The sequence below is a fragment of the Scyliorhinus canicula genome, chromosome 2 (genome assembly GCF_902713615.1).
Source record: "Scyliorhinus canicula chromosome 2, sScyCan1.1, whole genome shotgun sequence".
In the NCBI taxonomy this organism is placed as follows: Eukaryota; Metazoa; Chordata; class Chondrichthyes; order Carcharhiniformes; family Scyliorhinidae; genus Scyliorhinus; species Scyliorhinus canicula.
Window position 1 is genome coordinate 249,558,259 of NC_052147.1, and position 26,090 is coordinate 249,584,348.

Sequence of the window (26,090 nt, forward strand, 5' to 3'; positions counted from 1 at the left end):
TGCAATGCCTCCGCCATTTCATCATATCCCATAACTAAATGACCACTCTCATCCTCTAACGGACCAATGTTTACTTTAGCAACTCTTTTTAGTTTTATATAATTATAAAAACTTTTGCTATCTGTCCTTATATTCTGTGCCATTTTGTTTTCGTGTTCTATCTTACTTTTCTTTGTGGCTCTTTTCATGGCTTTCTGCTGACCTTTAAAGTTTTCCCAATCTTCTAGTTTCCCGCTGATCTTGGCCACTTTGTAAGCCTTCTCTTTCAATTTGACAGCCTCATGTATCTCCTTAGACACCCATGGTAGTTTACCTCTTTTCTTACAATTCTTCCTTCTCACTGGAATATACTTTTGTTGAGCACCATGAAAGATTTCTTTGAAATACTCCACTGCTCCTCAACTGTCCTACCATAAAATATTTGTTTCCAGTCTACTTTAGCGAGGTCCTTCCTCATTCCATCGTAGTCCCCTTTGTTCAAGCATAGGACCCTGGTATTGGATTCTATCATCACACTCTCCATCTGTATACTAAATTCAACCATGCTGTGATCACTCCTCCCAAGAGGATCCCTAACGATGAGGTCATTAATTATTCCTGCCTCATTACACAGGACCAGATCTAGGATAGCTTGCTCTCTCGTCGGTTCCATTACATATTGTTCCATAAAACTATCCCGGATACATTCAACGAACTCCTCTTCAAGGCTGCCCTGACCAAGCTGATTTTACCAATCTATATGCAGATTAAAATCTCCCATGATAACTGCTGTACCCTTTTCATAGGCATTAGTTATCTCTTCATTTACTGTCCGTCCCATTGTGATGCTATTATTTGGTGGCCTATAGACTACGCCTATCAGTGTCTTTTTCTTCTTAGAATTTCTCATTTCTACCCAAATGGATTCAACCTCATTCTCCATAGAACCTATATCATCCCTCAATGCCACCCTGATGTCGTCCTTGATTATTAGTGCTACTCCACCTCCCTTACATACCTGTCTATCCCTCCGAAACGTCTGGTACCCCTGGATATTTAACTCCCAGTCGTGACCATCCTGCAACCATGTCTCCGTAATGGCTATCAAGTCATATTCATTCGCGATGCTTTGTGCCGTTAATTCATCAACTTTGTTACGAATGCTACGAGCATTCAGGTAAAGTGCCTTAATGCTGACTTTCTTATCATTATTAGAGAAATTGGACATCATGAGATGTCCTAAGTTATCCTTCCTTTTTGCTTCATTCCTAGTCTGCCTTGAACTTAAACCCACCTGCACACATGCTAACCTGCTGCTTATCCTTCCATTTAACTCCCTACTCCCTGTCGCTATCCCTTTCCTTTCCCCCCGACTCAGAAGTTTAAAGTCCTACTGACCACCCTATTTATCCTTTTCGCTAGAACACTGGTTCCAGATCAGTTCAGGTGGAGACCGTCCCAACGGTACAGATCCCCCCCGGTTCCAAAACTGGTGCCAATGCCCCATGAAATGGAATCCCTCTTTCCCACACCAATCCCTTAGCCACGTGTTTACTTCCCTAACTTTCCTGTCCCTATGCCAATTAGCACGTGGCTCGGGCAGTAATCTGGAGATTATGACCCTCGAGGACCTGTTCTTCAATTTCCTTCCTGGTGCTTGATAATCCCCAAACAGGTCCTCCACCCTAGCCTTGCCTATTTTGTTAGTCCCAATGTGGACCACAACAACTGGATCCTCCCCCTCCCGCTCCAGTATTCTTTCAAGCCGGTTGGAGATGTCCCGCACCCTAGCACTGGGCAGGCAACACACCATGCGGGACTCCCTATCCGGCTTGCAAAGGATACTATCTGTCCCTCTAATTATAGAATCCCCTATAACAACTACTTGTCTTTTTGCTCTCCCCTCTTGAATGGCCTTTTGCACCATGGTGCCATGGTCAGCTGGCTCATCCTGTCCACAGTCCTTTTCCTCATCTGCACAGGGAGCAAGAATCTCATACCTGTTGGACAAGGTCAAGGGCTGAGGCTCCTGCACTCCTGAACTCCGAATCCCCCTACCTGCCTCACTTACAATCACACCCTGTTTTTCCTGAACACTTACTGAATTTGAATTACTTAAACTACCGGGTGTGACTGCCTCCTGAAGCAAAACGTCCAGGTAACTTTCCCTCTCCCGGATGTGCCACCACAATACACAACAGTATATATGTTGTCAGTCTCACTCCATGTTCTTCCTTCCAATTCCCTCCCCACACCAGGTACAGTAAGGCAGACATTCATCTGTTTTCATTGCAAGTAATTGCCAGAACAGGTCACTTGTCTGTTGCCAGCGGGTTAACGTTTGAGGGGTACCACTCCACATCAAGTGTGGCTAACCAGGAGTCCCTCTCGCCCTTCCCACCGACCAAAGTATTTGTAGGTTGACACACTCAAACTGTTTGGTCACGTTATGAACGCACCTTTCTTAGCCATCAAGTCCTGGGGTGGAACTCGAACCCGGGGCTTAGGGCTCGGAGGCAGGGACACGACCCATTTCCCCAACATGACCTTCTGTGTTCTTCACTGGTTTTCATTTATTCCCACCTGTAATCCACAGTCTCTCAGCAGAGCATAAGAACATAAGAACATAAGAACTAGGAGCAGGAGTAGGCCATCTGGCCCCTCGAGCCTGCTCCGCCATTCAATTAGATCATGGCTGATCTTTTGTGGACTCAGCTCCACTTTCCGGCCCGAACACCATAACCCTTAATCCCTTTATTCTTCAAAAAACAATCTATCTTTACCTTAAAAACATGTAATGAAGGAGCCTCAACTGCTTCACTGGGCAGGGAATTCCATAGATTCACAACCCTTTGGGTGAAGAAGTTCCTCCTAAACTCAGCCCTAAATCTACTTCCCCTTATTTTGAGGCTATGTCCCCTAGTTCTGCTGTCATCCGCCAGTGGAAACAACCTGCCCGCATCTATCCTATCTATTCCCTTCATAATTTTAAATGTTTCTATAAGATCCCCCCTCATCCTTCTAAATTCCAACGAGTACAGTCCCAGTCTACTCAACCTCTCCTCGTAATTCAACCCCTTCAGCTCTGGGATTAACCTAGTGAATCTCCTCTGCACACCCTCCAGCACCAGTAAGTCCTTTCTCAAGTAAGGAGACCACAACTGAACACAATACTCCAGGTGTGGCCGCACTAATACCTTATACAATTGCAACATAACCTCCCTAGTCTTAAACTCCATCCCTCTAGCAATGAAGGACAAAATTCCATTTGCCTTCTTAATCACCTGTTGCACTTGTAAACCAACCTTCTGTGACTCATGCACTAGCACACCCAAGTCTCTGAACAGCGGCATGCTTTAATATTTTATCGTTTAAATAATAATCCCGTTTGCTGTTATTCCTACCAAAATGGATAACCTCACATTTGTCAACATTGTATTTCATCTGCCAGACCCTAGCCCATTCACTTAACCTATCCAAATCCCTCTGCAGACTTCCAGTATCCTCTGCACTTTTCGCTTTACCACTCATCTTAGTGTCATCTGCAAACTTGGACACATTGCCCTTGGTCCCCAACTCCAAATCATCTATGTAAATTTTGAACAATTGTGGGCCCAACACGCATCCTTGAGGGACACCACTAGCTACTGATTGCCAACCAGAGAAACACCCATTTATCCCAACTCTTTGCTTTCTATTAATTAACCAATCCTCTATCCATGCTACTACTTTACCCTTAATGCCATGCATCTTTATCTTATGCAGCAACCTTTTGTGTGGCACCTTGTCAAAGACTTTCTGGAAATCCAGATATACCACATCCATCGGCTCCCCGTTATCTACTGCACTTGTAATGTCCTCAAAAAATTCCACTAAATTAGTTAGGCATGACCTGCCCTTTACGAACCCATGCTGCGTCTGCCCAATGGGACAATTTCTATCCAGATGCCTCGCAATTTCTTCCTTGATGATAGATTCCAGCATCTTCCCTACTACCGAAGTTAAGCTCACTTGCCTATAATTTCCTGCTTTCTGCCTACCTCCTTTTTTAAACAGTGGCGTCACGTTTGCTAATTTCCAATCCACCGGGACCACCCCAGAGTCTAGTGAATTTCGGTAAATTATCACTAGTGCATCTGCAATTTCACTAGCCATCTCTTTTAGCACTCTGGGATGCATTCCATCAGGGCCAGGAGACTTGTCTACCTTTAGCCCCATTAGCTTGCCCATCACTCCCTCCTTAGTGATAACAATCCTCTCAAGGTCCTCACCTATCATAGCCTCATTTCTATCAGTCGCTGGCATGTTATTTGTGTCTTCCACTGTGAAGACCGACCCAAAAAACCTGTTCAGTTCCTCTGCCATTTCCTCATTTCCCATTATTAAAACTCCCTTCTCATCCTCTAAAGGACCAATATTTACCTTAGCCACTCTTTTTTGTCTTATATATTTGTAAAAACTTTTACTGTCTGTTTTTATATTCTGAGCAAGTTTACTCTCATACTCTATCTTACTATTCTTTATAGCTTTTTTAGTAACTTTCTGTTGCCCCTTAAAGATTTCCCAGTCCTCTAATCTCCCAGCAATCTTTGCCACTTTATATGCTTTTTCCTTCAATTTGATACTCTCCCTTATTTCCTTAGATATCCACGGTCGATTTTCCCTCTTTCTTCCGTCCTTCCTTTTTGTTGGTATAAACCTTTGCTGAGCACTGTGAAAAATCGCTAGGAAGGTTCTCCACTGTTCCTCAACTGTTCCACCATAAAATCTTAGCTCCCAGTCTACCTTAGCTAGTTCTTCTCTCATCCCCTTGTAATCTCCTTTGTTTAAACACAAAACACTAGTATTTGATTTTACTTTCTCACCTTCCATCTGTATTTTAAATTCCACCATATTGTGATCGCTCCTTCCGAGAGGATCCCTAACTATGAGATCATGAATCAATCCTGTCTCATTACACAGGACAAGATCTAGGGCCGCTTCTTCCCTCGTAGGTTCCATTACATACTGTTCTAGGAAACTATCGCGGATACATTCTATAAACTCCTCCTCAAGGTTGCCTTGACCGACCTGGTTAAACCAAGCATATATGTGTATCAATCTCTATTTCACCACTGCAATGTTCCACGGTGATTTTTCAGTCAGGTTGCTTCACTACCATTCTCTTTTAAAAAAAATAAATTTAGTGTACCCAATTAATTTTTTCCAATTAAGGGGCAATTTAGCCTGTTCAGTCCACCTACCTTGCACATCTTTGGGTTGTGGGGGTGAAACCCACGCAAGCACGGGGAGAATGTGCAAACTCCACACCGTCAGTGACCCAGAGCCGGGATTGAACCTGGGACCTCAGCGCCCTGAGACTGCAGTGCTAACCACTGCGCCACCGTGCTGCCCTCACTACCACTCTCATGAACAGATGAATGGGGGTGGAGAAACTGTGGCTTGTGGCTGAAAATTTATTCTGCAGATATTTATGTCGAGGTTGCACATCTATTTCAAACACCCCAACTTGGAACTTCATTCAAGGTGCAGATGAAGGTAATTAAAAAGGCAACTCTTCTTTTCCATGTTTGGCTAGGAGATCTGTCCATCAGGATTTTGTGAAAATATACGTGCACCATTTGATTAGTTTTGAACAAATGGCTTCAATATGATTTTGAGAGGAATATTTCACTTATTTTCCTGTGTTTTCCAGAACCTACAAGGAGATTATGGGCGCGACGCAACCAAAAACAACTGAGTCCGCTCCGAGTGGGATTAGAGGGGTTGTGTGCTTGTGGCGTCGGGAAAGAACCCACTATCAAATGGCACTCTGGTTTTTTTGGGGGATTCAACCGGGAAAGCATGGCAGCATGGTAGCACAATTGTTAGCACAATTGCTTCACAGCTCCAAGGTCCCAGGTTCGATTCCTGGCTTGGGTCACTGTCTGTGCGAGTCTGCACGTTCTCCCCATGTCTGCGTGGGTTTCCTCCGGGTGCTCCGGTTTCCTCCCAAAGACGTGCAGGTTCGGTGGATTGGCCATGCTAAAATTGCCCCTTAAGTGCCCAAAAAGATTAGGTGGGGTTACTGGGATAGGGTGGAGGCGTAGGTTTAAGTAGGGTGCTTTTTCCAACGGCCAATGCAGACTCGATGGACCGAATGGCCTCCTTCAGCACTGTAAATTCTATTAATCTATTAAACGCCCGCCAAGGCCAAAAATAGCACCATGATCTCTTGAGCCCCTCCGACAAGATCCCCGAACTTCCTCGCCCGTTAGGGGAGTCCTCAAGCCCCCCGCAACCCACCTCACAGGGCCAAGGCACTCTCGGGCACTGTCCCAGACATGGGAAAATGGCAGCTTCGCACCTTTGTACTGCCCATCTGACACCCTGGCAGTGCCCCTGCCATGCTGGCAGTGCCAATTGGGCACCTTGGCAATGCGAAGCTGGAGCCTGCGTAGCACTGTCAGGGTGCCCAGGTTACACTGCCAGAGTGTCAGGGCAGTGCCAAGGTGCCACGGTGGCATCAGCAGTGCCAGGGTACCAGACTCGGGCCTCCAATTATCCGGGAAACCTCCCCACTCCCTGGTGCTGCTCAGCCTGGTCCGTGTTTGTGGGGACTAGTGCTGAACGCCGCCCGGGACACTCGGTCCCACACCGACGATGAGGGGTGCAGTCACTGGGAAATCCCATTGACAATGGCGGGTTCAGTAAATCCCGCTGGTGGCAGCCTTTGCCACCGAAAAACACACGGCGGGTTGGTCGGTAAATCCCACCCTGTTTATGCTGTGAGGGCAGCTCTTCCAGTGGAGAAGGAGAAAAGGAGGTGTTTATAAATTACAAATGTTTTGTCGCAGTGTGAACACAGAAAGGTGATTTACTGTGAATTGGGAGGCAATACTCAGGGCGCCATCAATTTAAAGTGTCACTGAAAGAGTAAATAGAGAGATTATGAAAAATGTATTCATGATGAGCTGTTAGAGCATGACATGGATTGTTAGAGGGAATATTTGCAGCAGAGACCATTACATTGTTTTTGAGAAAAATGCTGAATATTTTAGAGGGAGGAAGACACAAAACTGTTGTCTAAAGTAGAACAGTAGAATTATTTTTGCCTTGTCCTAGGAACAGCACTAGAATGATGTATCAAATATCTGCTTTCTATGAAAATGTCCACATATATTTAAAAAGTACTTAAGAGCTTCTTGAACGCCAACACAATTTCTGTTCCTGTCACCGCCACTTACCTTTAAGTGGCTATGTTCCTCTAAGTGTTCCCATCACCATCTGACAGCATCCTTTAAGGGTTGCTGATGTGTAATTACCTGTTGGACCCCTGGTAAGCCTCTCGTGTCAAGGCTGAATATGAACTAGGGTTTACTGAAATTGGGCAGGCTTGAATAACACCCCATGTTGAGTTAATGCTTCTGTCTTCCATTAAATAATCCCGGTCCTCTTGTGCACAACAATCCCAAGTGAAACAAATAATAACCTCTTTTTGGTTTCAGATTCCAGCATCTGTAATAAAAGTAGCTGCTGTCTGAATGCTATTTAGTCCATTCTCCAAGAAGTAAACTCTTTCAAATGTTATTGCACTATCGATGGAAAAGTGGAAGCTACAGAAGCATAGTTCGGGCTTCATTTTTGTGTGGAGTCGAAATGACTTTGGAGCCATTGAAACATGGCAAGCAGGACTCAATTCTGGGATTCCTGTCCCCATTCTTGACTCCTCCAATTTTTGCTGTCACAAAATAAGAGTGCAGGCAGCAAGCTCGCACCTTGCATTCCTGATCTGTAGCCACCTGGGTTAGCCACTTCCTCACACAGAATGTGTGTTTATTACTACAGAGTGTAGTTTATTTAAGGATAGTTAGAGGTTCCCGTTGTGATTTTGGTAATGCAGGTCCCCTATGACATAGCGCCAAATAAAGATTGTAGGTAAAAATTTTCTGCATAGTTGAGGAAAGTGCAGAGGCCATGGAACTCGCTGAGGTCAGGGAACACAGACACCGCACTTAGGTGATCCTTCATGTTTTCGCGTTAGGATCACAAGGAGGGAGTGTAGCCACCCGGGTTGGCCACTTCCTCACACATAATGGAAGAACGCAAAGGTTACAGAGAAAAATGGTCATTGGCAAAGAAACAAGAGTTTGCAGAATCCCCTGTATTCTAGCTGCTAAAGAAACCAGACAGAATTGTAACTAACAAGCTGCGCATATTAAGTGAGCGCTTCACGGTGATTCCCCGGCACAATGGACACAACAGTTAACTGCAATCGCTACATTCTATAGAAGGTCAGACATCCCGGCGCCAGTGGAGTCTGAGACAAAGGACAACAATAAGGTGGCAGGAACCGCCTGGTGATCGAGGAACAGCCCCGTTATTGGGGAAATTCAAATCAATCGATTGGGAAGAGACCCAATCGATTACAGGTTTAGAGAGGGTCCGCCCAGAAGGACGCAAAGCCCCTGGGACCTATAAAAGTCAGGTCCCAGGACTGATTCTTTCTTCTTGAGCAGCCGGCCCTCCCAGCAGAACACCTTTGCAGCAGAAGACCTTGAGAAGGAGAGGCCTGGTCAGCAGCCGCCATCAAGTAAGTGTCATACAGCGCACGCTACGAGAGTAGACACTCCTGACTCCTTTAGTCCACACCAACTGGAAGCCTGCGGATCCAGGACAAAGCAAGAGGCCATTGTTCACTGATCGGGCAGTTCCCTTATTCCAAATAAGTATTGGCCTGTTAGTGGTAGGAATAGCCTACCACTAACAGGCCAATAGCCTAGTTTTTTAGTTTTATATGCATAAGTAGTAGATAACTGTATTATAATAAACGTGTCTTGTTTGAACTTACTAACTGGTGTATTGAGTTATTGGTCTGAACTTGAACTTGAATCTTGTGGCGGTATCATAACGATACCTGGCGACTCTAGAGCTAAGGAATAAAACAGAGCCAAATTGAGTGTAAAGCACACTCACCAGAACGAGCAACAGATCTGTCTGGATCCATTGCAGGGATAAGCATCTGCTGGCCTCCTGTAATGTTCATGGAGTGGAGCCAGCATCTCCAATCCTTTTAGTTCATGGCCCCACAGAATAATTGTGAAGCATAGTCTGGGTTCGGGAAATTTTTAAAATGATAAGTTCAAAAAGGTTTTACCCATGCTCCAAACTCATCCCCTCAGCTACTCTCCATGGCCTCATATTCGGCCCATGTCAATTCGGTGTCAGCACATGCCAGTCCCCACCAACTCATGCCTCTTGCTTGACTCTGAGCCCAGACAATAAAAGCATGACTCAGCTGGGGTTCTTCCCTGACAACTTGAAGTGAATTGGTGTTGAATTTGCTTGATTGTCATTTTTAAGTGCTTATAATAAGTTGCTCGTTCTGTGATCTCCATTGTCAATGTCTCAGTGTTTATTTGGGAAAACATAAGAGGTGTAAAATGTTTGAAGCCTCTATTGTTGAAATGTTAATGGTCTGTCTGGATGGGACTTTTAAAGGGTTGAATGAACAACAGTTTTTTATGTCCCAAAATATCGCTTGTGAATGATTTTCTTTTCTCAGCCGGCCCATACTTGTTATTGTTCTTCAATGGCTTATGGTCATGTACATAGTGCATACTAGGTGAAAGGGCTTGGAGAGAGCATGAATTGGCATTGAACTGGCATGGACACTATGAGGGTCCCTGGGAGTGGCAGCGTGCATTATTCAACATTGGTTTGGCAGAAATTGGCCTGGAAGATATAAGGAACCATGGAAATTGGGGGTTGGGGTATGAAGGGTGATTACAAGAGGGCCTAAAATATTTTTTAACAGAACTGGGGCAAATTTCCAGAGAATGGAAGAGGGCCTTTTAACTAGCCCGCTTCAGCGCATGCCAGTCTCCATGGCTGCTAACACTCTTCTCCCAGGGTCAACATGCCTGACCACCCCTCAATCTGCATCCACCCCTCAATCCCCCAATCAAACATTGTCCGTTTTGGGGAAAGTTTTACCGAGACAGGTTTAATTTAATAATAATCTTTACTGTCATAAGTAGGCTTACATTAACACTACAATGAAGTTACTGTGAAAAGCCCCTCGTTTCCCATTCCAGCACCTATTTGGATACATGGAGGGATAATTCAAAATGACCAAATTACCTAATAGCATGTCTTTCGGGACTTGTGGGAGAAAACCGGAGCACCCGGAGGAAACCCACACAAACATGCGGAGAGCGTGCAGACTCCGCGCAGACAGTGTCCCAAGTCAGGAATTGAACCTGGGACCCTGGCGCTGTGAAGCAACAGTGTTAACCACTGTGCTACCGTGCCGCCCGAATGAGTTGGGAAGCTTCCTAACTCAAACTTCCCATCTCACTAACCACAATCTGGCCCCTCATCTGCATTTCCTGCCCTGTAATTAAATTTGATATGATACAGCTATCCTTCTTCCCTCAGCCTCATCCGTCAGTTCAAATGAACACAAAGAGATCCCAGGGAGTTCTCCTCCTATGTGCTGGTCAATATTGTTTCATAGAACATACAGTGCAGAAGGAGGTCATTCGGTCCATCGAGTCTGCACTGACCCACTTAAGCCCTCACTTCCATCCTATCTCCGTAACCCAATAACCCCTCCTAACCTTTTTGATCACTGAGGGCAATTTATCATGGCCAATCCACCTATCCTGCATGTCTTTGGACTGTGGGAGGAAACCGGACCACCCAGAGGAAACCCACACAAACACGGGGAGAACTTGCAGACTCCGCACAGACAGTGACCCAGCAGGGAATCGAACATGGGACCCTGGCACTGTGAAACCACAGTGCTATCCACTGGTGCTACCCTGCTTTCCTCACCAACACAGAGTGAAATAGATCAGTTGTTCATCCTGTTACCAATTGTACAATCCCACTATCGACCAAACAGCTGCCACATTTAACCATGTGAGAACAGTTGCTGCACATGAAAATAACTGCTTATGAATGAGTGAGGCATTTTTGACAGATGTTAATAAGGTGTTATTCAGAACCATGAAAGATTACAGCACAGAAGATTACCCAGCCCATTGTGCTCTGCCAGCTCTTCACTAAAGCAATTCAAAACTAATCTCACCAGTCTGCACTCTTCCTTGCACCCTTCCCTTTAAAAAGATCATCTCTGCCTTAGCTGTTCAATAAACCAAAACATTCAGTGCACCACAAATGACCTGGCTGCTAACCGTCCATGCATTTCAATGCAAGTGTTCTTTTTCTTTTGAATTTACAGCCTAAATAATTCCACTTATCCTTCTCATTTTGACCCTGACAGCTGAGTTCGACTTCTATCATTCTTCTCTTTTCCCTGTCGAGTGTACATCTCTATTTGCAAATCATTATTCTTCTTTCTGTTAACAAACTCTCCCTAACTAGGCTTTGAATAAATATTAAAAAGGTTAATGGTCCAGTCTCACTGGCAGATGTTCATTCACCAATTAATAATGCTCCAAGAAAATTTCATGACAGTTATTTTCAAAGGTTTAAATAAAAAAACATTTAAATCAATTTAAGTACCAATCTGGATGGTATTTAGCATGATAATTGTAACAAATTGCAGTTGATAGTGTTCTTAAAAGGGTCTTTCCATACTAAATCAAGAAAGTGTGCAATAAATTACTTTAGCTGTTCACTCTTCCTTCCTTTTATGTTTGTGCATCTTGTGCGATGATACAGTCGAATTGTGATTTCATATATTTAATAATTTGTTGATCCTTCATTTCCGTTACAATCTGGAGAATTGTGGTGGGGGTTGACTGACCATATATATGATCCGATTCTGCCTATTTTTTGATTGGCTGAAAGGCTCCTATTGGGTATTTTGGGGCATACTTTCATTACATGATGACTAAAATGGAAGATAGGAAGAAAGAGACTAAAATTAAGTTCCCTCAAAAAATAAGGACCGACTTCTCTGTTTGGGACACTATCTTCTCCTGCCAGAGGTGAATCTCCTCTGATATCCCTTGCCATACAAATTTATGCATGGCAGGGATTGCAAGGGACTCAACCGCGAATCCCACCATTGGGCCACCATCTTGAGTGGGTAGCCTGATAGTGAGCCTCGGCTTCTATTCCCCCCCCCTCCCCCCCTCCAACGGTGACTCAATTCTGCCCTCCCCACACTACAGGATTTTCTGGACCCCTCCCACAGTACAAAGGTGCTCTGAACTCCCACCACTGGACACCCCCATTACAGAGACCCTTACCCGAAACACCCCCATAAGAGAGACACCTACCAGAAACCCCCATTACATGGACCCCACCAGAAATCCTCCATTATAGAGACCCCACTAGAAACCACCTGATAAGAGAGACATCCACCAGAGACCCTTCTTATAAGAGAGCCCTACCATAGACCCCACTTAAGACAGACCACTGCCTGGAAACAACCCATTACTGAGGCCCCTGCCGGGAAGATAAAAGAGCAGTCCAGACAGAAACAATGAAAAATATCACTGCTTTGAAACTCACCTGTGCAAAACACCTGCTGGCTCAGGCAGATAAAGCTCCACCTGTAAATTCCTAGAAAAGGAAAACCACATTAGCTGGGTTTAAACCCTGTCAGATCTTTGGTCTGCATGTTTTCATTCATATCAGTGTGAGATTGATGTTACTGGGCTCTGATTGACAGCTTACACACACAGCCAGTTCTCTGGTACCACTCCAAAAGCCATTAAGTGCTTTCTGTCGAGGACAAGAGGAAGTGAGAGAACTTAATTGTCTTTTGTGTGGTCTAAGCAGTTCAGTGCTTCCTGTAGAGAACAGCAGGAAGTTAGAGCAGTTAACTATCTTTGACGTGATCCAAGAGCTGCCAGTCTTATCTAGATGTTTACAAATACTGTGCTACTTTCACTGCAGGCTGTTTGAAATCCATTTAATCGTGAAGGGAAATTAGATTCAACAATCCAGAGAGCTAGCTGTGTGTGAAAGCTGTCAATCAAAGCCTGCTAAAAACTGCTATGTTTGAAAACCTTGCAGATCAAAAATATAAGGGGGTTTATTTTCCTTTCTCGGAACTTACAGGTGGTGCTTTCTCGGCCTGAACCAGCATAAGTGACTTTTAATGCAGTTTTTTTCCCCACTGCCTCTGTCTGGACTGTGTTCTAGCTTCTAGGAAGGGATCTCTGTAATTCGGGGCTTCGAGGCAGAGATCTCTGGAAAGTGTGGGGAACTTCCAGACAAGAGTCTCCCTTGTGCAGTGCTTACAGGCAGGGGTCTCCCTCATGGGGTGGTCTCTGGAGAGGGTCTCTCTTTTGGGGGTAGGGGATCTCTGGTGAGGTGTATCTCTTCAAGGGGAGGTTCTCTTATGGTGGTCTCTCGTGGGGGGTTCTCTGGTGGTGGGGTAGTTGGACAGGATTTCCATCGCGAATGTGAGGGTGGCCCTCCAATTGACTTTAGGGTCAAGTCCCGAAAAGAGAGCTACCCCCTTGGCCCACCATGAGATCCACTGCACCACGGCCACACTGGGAAATACCTGCATCAATTTTCACCCATGTGAATCCTGGCCCAGAGGATAAGAGATTATCGTGGGCTTGGAGAATTCGGTACCTACCTATGCGAGGGGTGAACCTCACCAGCGGGGGAATGGAGCATCGGAACAGAGCGCCCATCCCGCTTTGTGGCCAACAATGGATTTTCCGTAGCATCGGGAACTAGGCTACCCGGCAGCGGGCGGCCAAGAATCCAGCCAAAAAGTATAGACTGAGATAAAAATAGTTGAAAATAATTAGAGGATGGAATGAAAATATATAGGGGAAAGGACACAATGGGGTTAGTAGAATCAAGTACTTTGGTTTTTCTTTTAATGCTTCTTTAATTATTCCTCATTTTTATTTTCTAAGTGCCTTTTTGCAGTTAACTGTTCCAATTACAATGGAAGGAAGAGATAAATAACAAACTTGCATTTATATTGCACATTTTATAGCCTCAGCATGGTCCAAATTGCTTCACAAGATAAGTACTGTTGCAATGTTGGAAAACACAGCAGGCAATTTTGTGTACAGCAAACACAAACCACAATGAGATAAATGACCAGATAATCTGTTTCAGTGAGGCAGGTTTTTGGAGTAAAATAAGAGTCCTTGATATTCAGATAGCTCTATTATTGTCATATTTGTATATTTATTGTCATATTCGTCTATTTAAGTGTCATTAATTAAAGTATGGTCAGTAGGTATCACTAGAGTAGTCACATCTGGAGCCATGTGCTTGATTTATATTCATAATATATTGATATTTTTCAAGTGCAATATACAATCCCAAACATCCAGCACAAATTTCAGCAAAAATTAGGCTAGCTTATAAATAGGTAGACATACTGAGCTGGGAATTCATTTCAGTCTGTCAAGGAACCTGAAGTATGTGGTCCATGGAGAACATGCACCAGGTGTTAGCCAAACTGAGCCTTGGGCCTGACCAGCATATTTCCAGCAAGTTAGGTGCACAAATCACATCATGAGGCAGCTTGACAGATCCAAGAGATTAAAATTGGTCTGGTTGCTTCCCCTTTGCAGTGACCCTCGGTATGTCCTTAGAGGGGGGAGGAGAGCGGATGATCAAAAAGGAAGGGGGCAATTGGGAGGGGCCCAGCGCTGGATTTTAGGACTGCTGTGGAGTCAGGAGAATCACTTTCAAAAATGTTTTGCTATTTGGTACAGACCAGCAGCAGACTCTTCAAGGCGCATTGGTAAGGCCATTGTGATTATGGCTATCCTGAACACAAGTGTCTGGTACTGACAAGTCAGGTAGCCCAGTTTCACAAAGGAGTCTTCAAACAGGCATTGAACTCCTTATTTGTATATGCAAGGGCCGAATAGATATTTCAGCTGTGCACCATGAAGACCTATGACTGGGACCCTCACCAACACGCGGGCTGATGCACTTTTGGTGTAGGATGGTGACTCACATGTTGCCCGTCAAGGTGGACACTTAGGTGCCCGAATTATGTTTGAACATCATCCATAGCATCAATGAATTTCTACATCAACATGCTCTTAATTGGTACTGAATGAAAAGAGGTAGATTTACATACTTTGATGAGTACTGCAGAAGATCACTGAATCCACTGCAGCCATTATTATTATTAACTGAGACACTCTGTTCTCATGTCTTGCTAATTGGTTGTTAACTCAGGTTAATTCAAGCTGCCATTGTTAATATCTCTCAGTCAAGTCCAAGTTCATAGTTTTACGCTATGATGAATTTCTTAAATAATAAAATTTTGGAATTCCTCTGCATTCCTTTCTTATCCTCATAGACGTGTTAACTTGATGGGCTTCACAGAAGATAACTGTGTTTTAAGAGGAGGGAACAGTTAAAATTATTTCCCTTCACGATAGCTCTGAGCACATCCTGTGGTACCGAAAATAAATAAGTTGCTTCTAATTTTTCTCACATCATCTGCGTGTCCCAATAGAACAGAAAATTCTGTTTCCTAATGCCCACTACAGGGAAAAGGGATATACAAATAGTAGAAAAATTGATGTGCATTATCAACCAACGGTTTTGAAGGCCTCAGCCTATCATTACAGACAAGTATCATGAGAATTTCCATTTACTTACCTTCTTTCAGGATTGTCTCTCGCCCTGTGCCATCGATTTTCTGTCGTCCAATTAAGAAGCTGGTTGTGTCGGCAAAGTAGATGTAATTCGTTTCTGCATGGAAATCAAGAGCTCGTGGATTGACAAGGTTTTCCACTTGTATCATATATTCATCAACTGCTTTTGTATTCAGATCCATTCCTCGAATGATTCCCGGGCGGCCCTTTCCATAAAACAGGAACAGGTCATTCTTTGGTTCTGCAATGGAAAGATTTAAAAAATGACAAGGCGCAATTTTATCACTCTCCCCTTTTCATTGCACCCTGAACAAGAACGGTTAATGACTGAAATCAATTAACTTTTCCTTTAATGACATGAATGAAAGCTGAGAATTAATGTAGGCAATTAAAAATGGATATAAATTGTGATGCTCTGTGTAATTATACTGCAATCACCAAAACAAGTAATTAGTTCTTTCTTGAGAACATCTTAGGCTTGTTGTTTGTATTCTTCACGCACTTTGCAGCTTACATTAATATGGATAATGTCAGCAACATTTGACCTCAGGACCTCTCACTGTACTGAAGGATACACTTTGTAGTTACAAATTTCTGTGACACAAGGTCATCAACTTGAAATACTGGGCTGAACATTCCAGGGAGTGACAGTCATCACCATACTGGCAGTCTGTTTTACCCAACATCGGAGTTCCGTGTTTCTCGCCTGTACTTCTAAACTGGAAGGTGCTGCCCAAGGAACCTTGGTAAGTTCCTGCAGTGCATTTGGTAGATAGTACGCACAACTGCTGCAGTTTGGCGGTGGTGGAGAGATTGAATGTTTATGGAAGAGGGAGCAATGAAGCGGGCTGCTTTGTCCTGGATGGTGTCGAGCTTCTTGAGTTTTGGTGGGGTCAGGTCTGTTTGGAGTGGGTTGGTGGGGGTGGGGGGGGGGCAGTCAGAGGATTACAGAGGGAGTGAGAGGGTCAGGGATAATTTAGAGGGTTGGGAGGAGGGTAGTCAGGTGTATATTTATCCTGGTGTTAGATTTGTTTTCTCCCCCTTCTAATATTTCCTATAATTATTATTCTGGTTAATGAGCTGGAATCATCCAAAGCCTCCAACTCTGATTCAGATTTGCAGATTTTGTGGGAGAGTTCTGGGCTTGGGGCATCAGGGGCGGGATTCTCCCCTAACCGGCAGGGCGGGCCGGATCGGCGCTGAGGAGTGGTGTGAACTCCGGTGTCGGGCCGCCCGGAATATGCGGAATCCTCCGCACCTTCAGGGGCTAGGCCGTGCCGGCGGGGTTGGCGCCCCGCCAACCGGCGCCGAAGGGCCTCCGCCAGCCGCCGCGCATTGGCGCATGCGCGGGAGCGCCAGCGGGTGTTGGCGTCATCTCAGCGCATGCGTAGGGGGGTTCTGTTCCGCGCCGACCATGGCGGACCGTTACAGCGGCCGGCGCGGAGGGAAAGAGTGCCCCCACGGCACAGGCACAGGCCCGCCCACGGATCGGTGGGCTGTGATCACGGGCCAGGCCACCGAGGGCCCAACAGATAGCCAGGCCATCGCCCGGGAGGCTGCTGCCAATGGCCCCCAACAGGTGCGGCGCGATTTCCGCCCCTGCCGAAAAACCAGCACCGGAGAATCCGGCAGCCGGCGTCGGGGTGGCAGGGCGAGATTTACGCCACCCCCTGGCGATTCTCCGGCCCGGCGGAGGGTCGGAGAATCCCTCCCCAGAAATTGAAATTTCCTGGGCAACCAGAAAATCTTTGTATTCGGATTTCCGAATGATCCTCTAGCACATCTTCAAGAGTACCTCTGAGATACAACCATGCAGAGACTGGGATTTCTGTGCCATTAAATCTGTTTTGCTCTCCACTGTCCTGTGACTTGTTGAGTATGTCCAACAGTTACTATTTTCCTTTCAGATACCCAGCGTCCACACTACTTTGCTTTTGTAATTTCTATTTATGTTCATAGAATCTCTACAGTGCAGAAAGAGGCCAATCGGCCCATCGAGTCCACACCCGCCCTCTGGAAGAGCACCCTGCCTAGGCCCACTTGTCCGTAAACCCGTAATCCCACCTAACCTTTGACTACGAAGGGCTGATTGTACCTTGACCAATTCACTTAACCTGCGCATCTTTGGACTGTGGACTGTGGAAGGAAACCGGAGCAGAAACTGCAGGGAAAACCCACGCAGACATGGGAGAAAGTGCAAACTCCATACAGACAGCCACCGGAAACTGGAACTGGTCCTGGGTCCTTGACGCTGTGAGGCGCCAGTGTTAGGCACCTTACCACCCCTTTCTGACCTGTGCTATAAAATTATTTACTTCTTCATGTGCAAGCAACTAGCATTTCCTCAATAAGCAAATAAAAAAGGCTGCTTGGAGGCTGACTTGAATTTTGAAATATATGTATGATATCAGTTGCCTGCCGAGAGCAGTTTAGCTTCTAACCCATACTGACTGCAAAGAAATACTGCAAAATCAAAGTGATTTATTTCATCGGTAAGTATAAACATTGAGATTAACTGTGGGGTTCAACAGCAAAAAGAACAGTGCTGTCAACAGGCATTAGTGGCCTGTGACCTGAAATTCCTCCTCCTCCGGTATAGAAAAAAAGAAAAAGTCTGACTTTCTCTGTGTGACTGCTTGTGATATTGTGGTAATATGCGGTTTTGTACTGTGCAATTTCTGAAAATGTGATTCAGTTAGTGGATTATTAATTATGATGAGAAAGAGGTTATCTCCCATTTTTCATGAGGAGGAGTTGTTTGGAGTTAAACGTGACAGCATTATTTTCATCTAAAAGAGTCCCCTGTAACCTGCGATTCAACTGCACTGTTCTTTCACCTTGTCCTGGAAACCAGTTCTTCATGTTTCAATGCTGCATTATGTGATGGGAGCAATCTTAACTTTTAGCATGATTTAAAATGCGCAATATTAAATTGTTAGCCTATTATACATGGTATCTTGACTGGAATAGAGACAAAAAGATGTTGGTATGTTAGGTGGCTAATTCAAAGCTGCTCATTTACACCTTCGCCCTGAGATAGAAAACCACTACCTAGAATAGTTTACCTGTGGTGTCAGTAGGAGGAATCGCTCTGGATTTTGGCATCATATTAAATTAAACTTTTAAAAATGTTTTTAGGATTCTGTAATTTTAGTGAAAGTGGGACAGAATTCTCTGCATTTAAGAAACAATGCCTGATTTTGCAATCTACACTTGTTCTGTCATTAAGGAAAAAAAGTGAAGCTTTCTATGTAAAGAACGCTGAACTGCAAGTGGAAACCATAGAATCCCTATAGTGCAGAAGAAGGCCATTTGGCCCATTGGATCTGCACTGCCCCCTGAAAGAGCATCCTTCCCAGGTCCACTTCCGTGCTCTATCGCTGTAACCTCACCTAGCCTGCACATCCCTGGATCCCAAGGAGCAATTTTATCATGAGCAATGCACCTAATCTTTGGACTGTGGGTGGAAACCAGAGAACCAGGAGGTAACCACACAGACACAGGAAAAAAGTGCAAACTCCACAGGTGGAGGCAGAGAAGAATACAAAGCTCGGCAAAGCGTGTGGAGCACTGGGATTAGTTTTGGATAGGTCTGACAAAAAGTGCCAAAAACACAACAGCCAAAATGTGTATGCTGTGAACTGCTTTGGTGCCATGACATTGATTCATGTCCTCAAAGTGATTTGTAAAATGTAATCTCGAAAACATCTTCCAACAGTGCAACTCTACTAACTGCAGGGTCTGGTCTATTGTCGTGCCGTTTGCAAGATAAAATTGAGCTCAATGTTTTAGGACCCACAAAGGATGCTGGTGATAACCGGAAATCTTCAGGATGCGACCCAGCAATTTGCTGCCCTCCAGTGATGACCTCACCACAGTCCGCATGCTGAGGAATAATGTACATCATTCGGCAAGGGCAGAGACAGGTGGACAAATGTAACACAGACACTGAGGTTTGGATTTTACCATCCTTCCTACTGGCGGGATCTTTCGGTCCTGTCGAAGGCAATCCACCCCCCCCTCCTTCCTAGGCAGTGCCAGGAGCAGTGCCTGGGCATGACCCTCTCACCCCTGAGCAATGCAATCACCTAAGCTCCCCTGGGAGGTCTGCTCACCAGATACACGCCTTGGGAGACCAGTCATGTAGACATGTTCTGAAGTCGTGTGGACATGAATGGATTTTCTGATGGGGTGATGTGGTGGCCTAAACCTGATAATGATATGTTGATACATGCAAATGATGACCCATCAGTGACAGGGTGAGGGGACAATCGCGCCACACGCTTACGTCAACATAATACACGATTTGACTGTTATCATAACATTTTCCACTCCCCTAACTGAACCCGTCTGATGTGATCGGGAGTAGGAAATCCAAGATAGTAATATACTATGAGTTGGCATAAGGAAGATATATGCACAGTGTACAGCTTAAATAAGGTATATGCATAATGGCAACACATACTGACAGCTCAGCGACATTTACATTTTCTCAGTGTTTGACTTATGTGTACTCTGACATATTAACAAAACCTCATATCCCCGCTGCTGTTCGCACTAGCAATTGAACCGCTAGCAATCGCGCTCAGGGCAGCAAAAAATTGGAGGGGGATCCGAAGGGGAGGTAGAGAGCACAGAGTCTCACTCTATGCGGATGATCTGCTCCTCTATATCTCGGACCCACAAAGCAGCATGGACGGAATCATCGCGCTCCTGAAAGAGTTTGGAGCCTTCTCGGGCTACAAACTCAACATGAGCAAAAGTGAGATCTTCCCAGTACACCCGCAGGGGGGGGGGGGGGGGGGGGGGGGGGGGGGGGGGGCGGCAGCACTAAAGGGGCTGCCGTTCAAACAAGCCCAACATAAATTCCGCTACCTGGGGATCCAAATAGCCCATGACTGGAAAGGGATCCACAAATGGAACCTCACCAGCCTGACGGAGGAAGTTAAAAAGGACCTGCAAAGATGGAACACACTCCCGCTCTCCCTCGCGGGGAGAGTTCAGACGATCAAAATGAACGTACTGCCCAGGTTCCTCTTCCTGTTTAGATCCATTCCGATCTACATCCCCAAGGCCTTTTTCAAAGCGCTGGACAAACTCATCATGGCGTTCGTATGGGGGGGTAAAAATGCTAGGATCCAAAGAAGGTCTTACAAAAAACAAAAACCAGGGGAGGGTTAGCCCTCCCGAATCTACAATTCTACCACTGGGCAGCAACAGCCGAGCGAGTAAGGGGATGGATCCAGGAGCCAGAAGCTGAGTGGGTGCGTGCGGAGGAGGCCTCCTGCATGGGAACCTCCCTTCGGGCCCTCGCCACGGCAGCACTCCCATCCCCACCCAAAAAACACTCCAGCAGCCCAGTGGTGACAGCCACCCTCCAATCCTGGAACCAACTGCGGCAGCAACTTGGCCTGACCAAAATGTCGAACAGGGCTCCCATCTGCAACAACCATAGGTTCAAACCAGCACTGACCGACGCCACCTTCAAAAGGTGGAGGCAGGACGGGGGGACACTGACAGTCAGGGACCTATACACGGACGACAGGATCGCAACACTGGACGAACTGACAGAGAAATTTCAGCTAGCTGGGGGGAACGAGCTACGGTACCTGCAGCTCAAAAACTTCCTACGAAAGGAGACAAGGACGTACCCACAACCGCCACGACAGACACTACTGGAAGACCTACTGGACGCAAGTATCCTAGAGAAAGGGAACTGTAGTGACATGTATGACCGACTGGTAGATAGGGACGACACCGTACTGGACGCAACAAGGAGGAAATGGGAGGACGACCTGGGGATGGAGATCGGGTGGGGACTCTGGAGCGAAGCACTGCATAGGGTCAACTCCACCTCCACGTGCGCAAGGCTCAGCCTGACGCAACTAAAAGTGGTACATAGAGCCCACTTAACAAGAACCCGTATGAGTAGGTTCTTCCCGGAGGTGGAAGACAGATGTGAACGGTGCCAAAGAGGCCCGGCCAACCACGCCCACATGTTCTGGTCTTGCCCCAGACTCGTGGAGTACTGGACAGCCTTCTTCGAGGTAATGTCCAAAGTGGTGGGAGTGAGGGTGGAGCCATGCCCGATAGTGGCGGTCTTCGGGGTTTCAGAACAGCCAGATCTATTCTTGGGGAGGAGGGCAGACGCCCTTGCCTTTGCCTCCCTGATCGCCCGCCGTAGAATCCTGTTTGGCTGGCGGTCAGCAGCACCGCCCAGAGCTGCGGACTGGCTGTCCGACCTCTCGGAATCTCTCCAAATGGAGAAAATCAAATTTGCCATCCGAGGGTCGGACGACAGCTTCCACAGAACGTGGGAGCCATTCATGCAACTGTTCCGGGACCTATTTGTGGCCAATGTACAAGAGGAAGAATAGTCGGGGGAAGGTAGCGGGAGGGGGGGGGGCTACAGGTTCGTTACGGGGGTTCGATGGCTAGCTAAGGCCCAAAACCAAACTAAATAAACATGTTGAGGGGGGGGGGGGGGGGGGTGCGCAGTTACTACTACGAAGATGCTTACCTGTAAATATGTATGTTAATTTTTGCGTGTTTGTTTCTTTTCTTTTTTCTTTCTCCTAACAATTTGTAATTTGTTCAATATAAAATATGAAAACTGAATAAAAAACATTTATAAAAAAAAACAAAACCTCATATTATACATCTGGTGCTGGATATGGCTTTAAGAAAAACCAAACAGCAGCAAAGAATAATACGAATGGTAAAAAATAACTTGTGTTTTCATGTTTTCTGCGTCCACAAATAGTGCCATGGAGTGGGCGGCATGGTAACACAGTGGTTAGCACTGTTCCTTCACAGCGCCAGGGTCAGGGGTTCAATTCCCGGCTTGGGTCACTGTCTGTGCAGAGTCTACACGTTCTCCCTGGGTGCTCCGCTTTCCTGCCACAATCCCAAATGACATGCTTGTGATAATAATAAAGAATATTATTATAAATTTATAGCACAACACCCTACACCAGAACGATGCTCAATGCCATACTGGTTTGGGCATCATTAGCTATTCCTGACATTTGTCTGAAAGAAATGCAGGCATCACTGAAATAAGTTAAGTGACCTGTCCTTGAATCAGGAACTCCTTGTGAAATTGATGTCCGTGCACACCTAAAAGCTCATGCATTAAGACAAACACTGATGGACACACACAGGGACCAATCAACATGTACAAACACCACAGCCAATCACCAGTGAGAATACACACACTATAAAGGCAGAGGGCACCACGGCTCCCGCTCATTCTGGGTGCTGCCTCTGAGTGTAACAGGAACTTATTCAGCTCAGCACGGATTCACAACATGTGCTGAGAGAATCAACTGGTTCGGATAAGGCCTAGGTGTCTAGTTCAAGTTAGCATTATTTAGACCCACAGTCATCGTGTGTTAGTTAGTTAGAAGTAGTTAATAAAATTGAGTTGAACCTTCATCTGTGTTGGAAGTGTCTGTTCATCTCTCGAGCCTTTTCAGTCCTTTATCACCCACCTCCACGTCCTTGCGCAGCCCTGCAACTATGGGTCCACCTCTGACTCCATGCTCCATGACCAGATTGTTTTTGGTGTTCAATCTGAGCCCCTGCGCCAGCAGCTACTAAAAGTAAAGCAGCTCACTCTCTCCACAGCCATTGAGACCTGTGTACTTCATGAACAGGCCTCCACGCGCTACTCATGCATCCAGGCTGCTGAAACGGCACGGCAAGCCCCCCACGAGGCAGAACGGGTCCAGATGATAAAATCTCTTCAGGCTCGACCTGAATGATGGCGGCCGTTTCGCGCGTTTTTCGCGGAGTCCCGCGCCCACATGCAGCGAGCGCGTTGACGTCACGGACCGCTTCACGCAGGTGCGTGCTATGCTGGATCGGCCCGCGCATGCGCGGTGGCGTGGCGAACGTCCCGACGCTCCGGCGTGCGGCAACTGCGGCTCCGCCCACTTAAAGCGGCAAAGTCCAGCGAAGTCCCGAAGCTACCTGCAGTGAGGCAAACGAGGCCACTACGCTGCAATGTGAAGATCTTCCATGCCTGCTGCTTTTCGAAGGTCCACCCAGCCCCACAGAGACGTTAGCGCTATCCAGCCTGCCATCAATCAACCTACTCTACACCTTGATTCCGAATATGCCTGCAATGACCCACAGGTCCCGTTTCAAATCGGCGTCATTACTACCAACAGGATGTCCCCCAACCGTGGCACTAAACCTGTCCATGTCCACAGCGTCAGCCAGGATGATGAGTGGTGTGCTACTCTTACGATCAACCGGTCCCCTGTCAGGTTCCGCCTGGACACTGGCGCTTCTGCCAATCTCATCGCGTTGTCTGATTTCCGCAAGCTCTGCGCACAGCCTGCTGTCCTGCCATCCGCGCGCAAATTGCTCGACTACAATGGCAATGCCATCGCCGCCAGCGGCTCCTGCCGCCTTGAGGTGACACATCGTGCTCACACAGTCATTCTCCCGTTCGAGATTGTTGCTGCCTCAAAAGCCTCCTTGCTTGGTGCGCAGGCATGCAAGCTGCTCCACTTAGTGCAGAGAGTACACTCTCTCTCTTCAAGCGATATACCTACATCCTCTGACACAGACTTCAGGGTGCAGCTCGACTCCATCATCCAACAATACCATGATGTTTTCGAAGGCATGGGCACGCTCCCTTACACGTACAAAATCTTACTCAAGCCCAACGCCACGCCTGTCGTTCACGCACCTCGCACAGTCCCAGCACCCCTCAAGGACCGCCTCAAGCAACAGCTCCAGGACCTTCAGGACCAAGGAGTCATCTCTAGGGTCACGGAACCCACAGACTGGGTAAGCTCCATGGTCTGCGTCAAGAAGTCATCCGGCGAGCTGCGGATCTGTATTGATCCTAAAAATTTAAATCAGAATACCATGCGGGAGCACTACCCGATTCCGAAACGGGAGGAGCTCACGTCCGAGATGGCCCATGCCAAGGTATTCTCAAAACTGGATGCCTCGAAGGGCTTCTCGCAGATCCAACTAGATGAATCAAGCAGGAAGCTGTGTACGTTTAACACACCCTTTGGCAGGTTCTGCTACAACCGGATGCCATTCGGCATCATCTCTGCGTCCAAGGTTTTCCACCGGATCACGGAGCAGATGATGGAGGGGATTAACGGCGTCCGGGTATATGTTGACGATATAATCGTCTGGTCAACCACCCCGCAGGAACACATTGCCCGCCTTCAGCGTGTTTTCAGGTGCAACCACGAACACGGCCTCCGCCTCAATAGGGCCAAATGCTCCTTCGGCCAGTCAAGTATCAAGTTTCTGGGGGATCACATCTCCCACCAGGGGGTGCGTCCGGACGAGGACAAGATTGCAGCAATCACGTCCATGAAGAAGCCCGAGGACAAGAAAGCAGTCCTCCGGTTCCTGGGGATGGTGAACTTCCTCGGAAGTTCACCCCGAATCTTGCTTCACACACCACGGCCCTCAGAGACCTAATTCGCAAAACCACAGATTTCCAATGGCTCCCTGCTCACGAGGGTGAATGGCAGGAGCTGAAGGCCAAGCTTTCCATGGCCCCAGTATTGGCTTTTTACGACCCGACAAAAGAGACCAAAATCTCCACTGATGCCAGTCAGTCGGGCATTGGTGCCGTGCTCCTGCAATGAGATGAGGCCTCGTCATGGGCCCCCGTTGTGTATGCATTGCGAGCGTTGTCTCCAACAGAGCAGCGCTATGCACAAATCGAGAAAGAGTGTCTCGGCCTGCTCACCGGAGTTGTGAAGTTCCACGACTACGTCTATGGGCTTCCGCAGTTCACGGTTGAAACAGACCACCGCCCCCTTGTAAATATTATCAAGAAGGACCTGAATGGTATGACGCCTCGCCTCCAGCGTATCTTACTCAAGCTGCGCAGGTCGATCACAACTCCATGTGATCATGATGGCTTCATTTGCCAAATAGACGCTCACGTCCAGTTTTCAGCCTCTCATTTGCCAGCTACGGATGCATGACTGATGCAAATTCGCCGCGAGACAGCAGCTGATCCACTTCTGCAGTGGGTGATGCGCCTAATGTCGGACGGGTGGCTCAAGGGCCAATGCCGCAGTTTTACAACATCCGCGATGACCTGGCGGTTATCGACGGGGTGCTCCTGAAATTGGATTGCATCGTCGTCCCACAAAGCATGCGCCAGCTGGTGTTGGAGCAACTCCATGAAGGGCACTTATGTATCGAGAAGTGCCGCCTCAGGGCCAGAGAGGCCGTCTACTGGCCGGGCATCAATGATGACATCACCAATGTGGTGCTCAACTGCTCTACCTGCCAGCGTTTTCAGCCCGCCCAACCACGGGAGACCCTAATGCCCCATGAGCTCATCACATCGCCTTGGACCAAAGTGGGCATTGACTTGTTCCATGCATTGGGCAGGGACCACGTCATCATCATCGACTACTTTTCCAGTTACCCGGAGGTCATCAGGCTGCACGACCTCACATCCTCGGCTGTGATCAGGGCGTGTAAGGAGACATTTGCCCGACGTGGCATTCCGCTGATGGTCATGTCGGACAATGGCCCCGTTTTGCGAACCAGGAATGG

General features: G+C 46.8%; 1 protein-coding gene across 1 annotated transcript in view; it reads right to left on the bottom strand.

The window, feature by feature from the left end:
• The window catches only part of LOC119962094 (low-density lipoprotein receptor-related protein 1-like), a 2,271,162-nt gene that overhangs the window by 1,116,541 nt on the left and 1,128,531 nt on the right, over positions 1 to 26,090 (bottom strand). Inside the window, 1 exon segment of the mRNA XM_038789946.1 lies at positions 15,538 to 15,774. Within this exon segment, the coding sequence (XP_038645874.1) occupies positions 15,538 to 15,774 (237 nt within the window).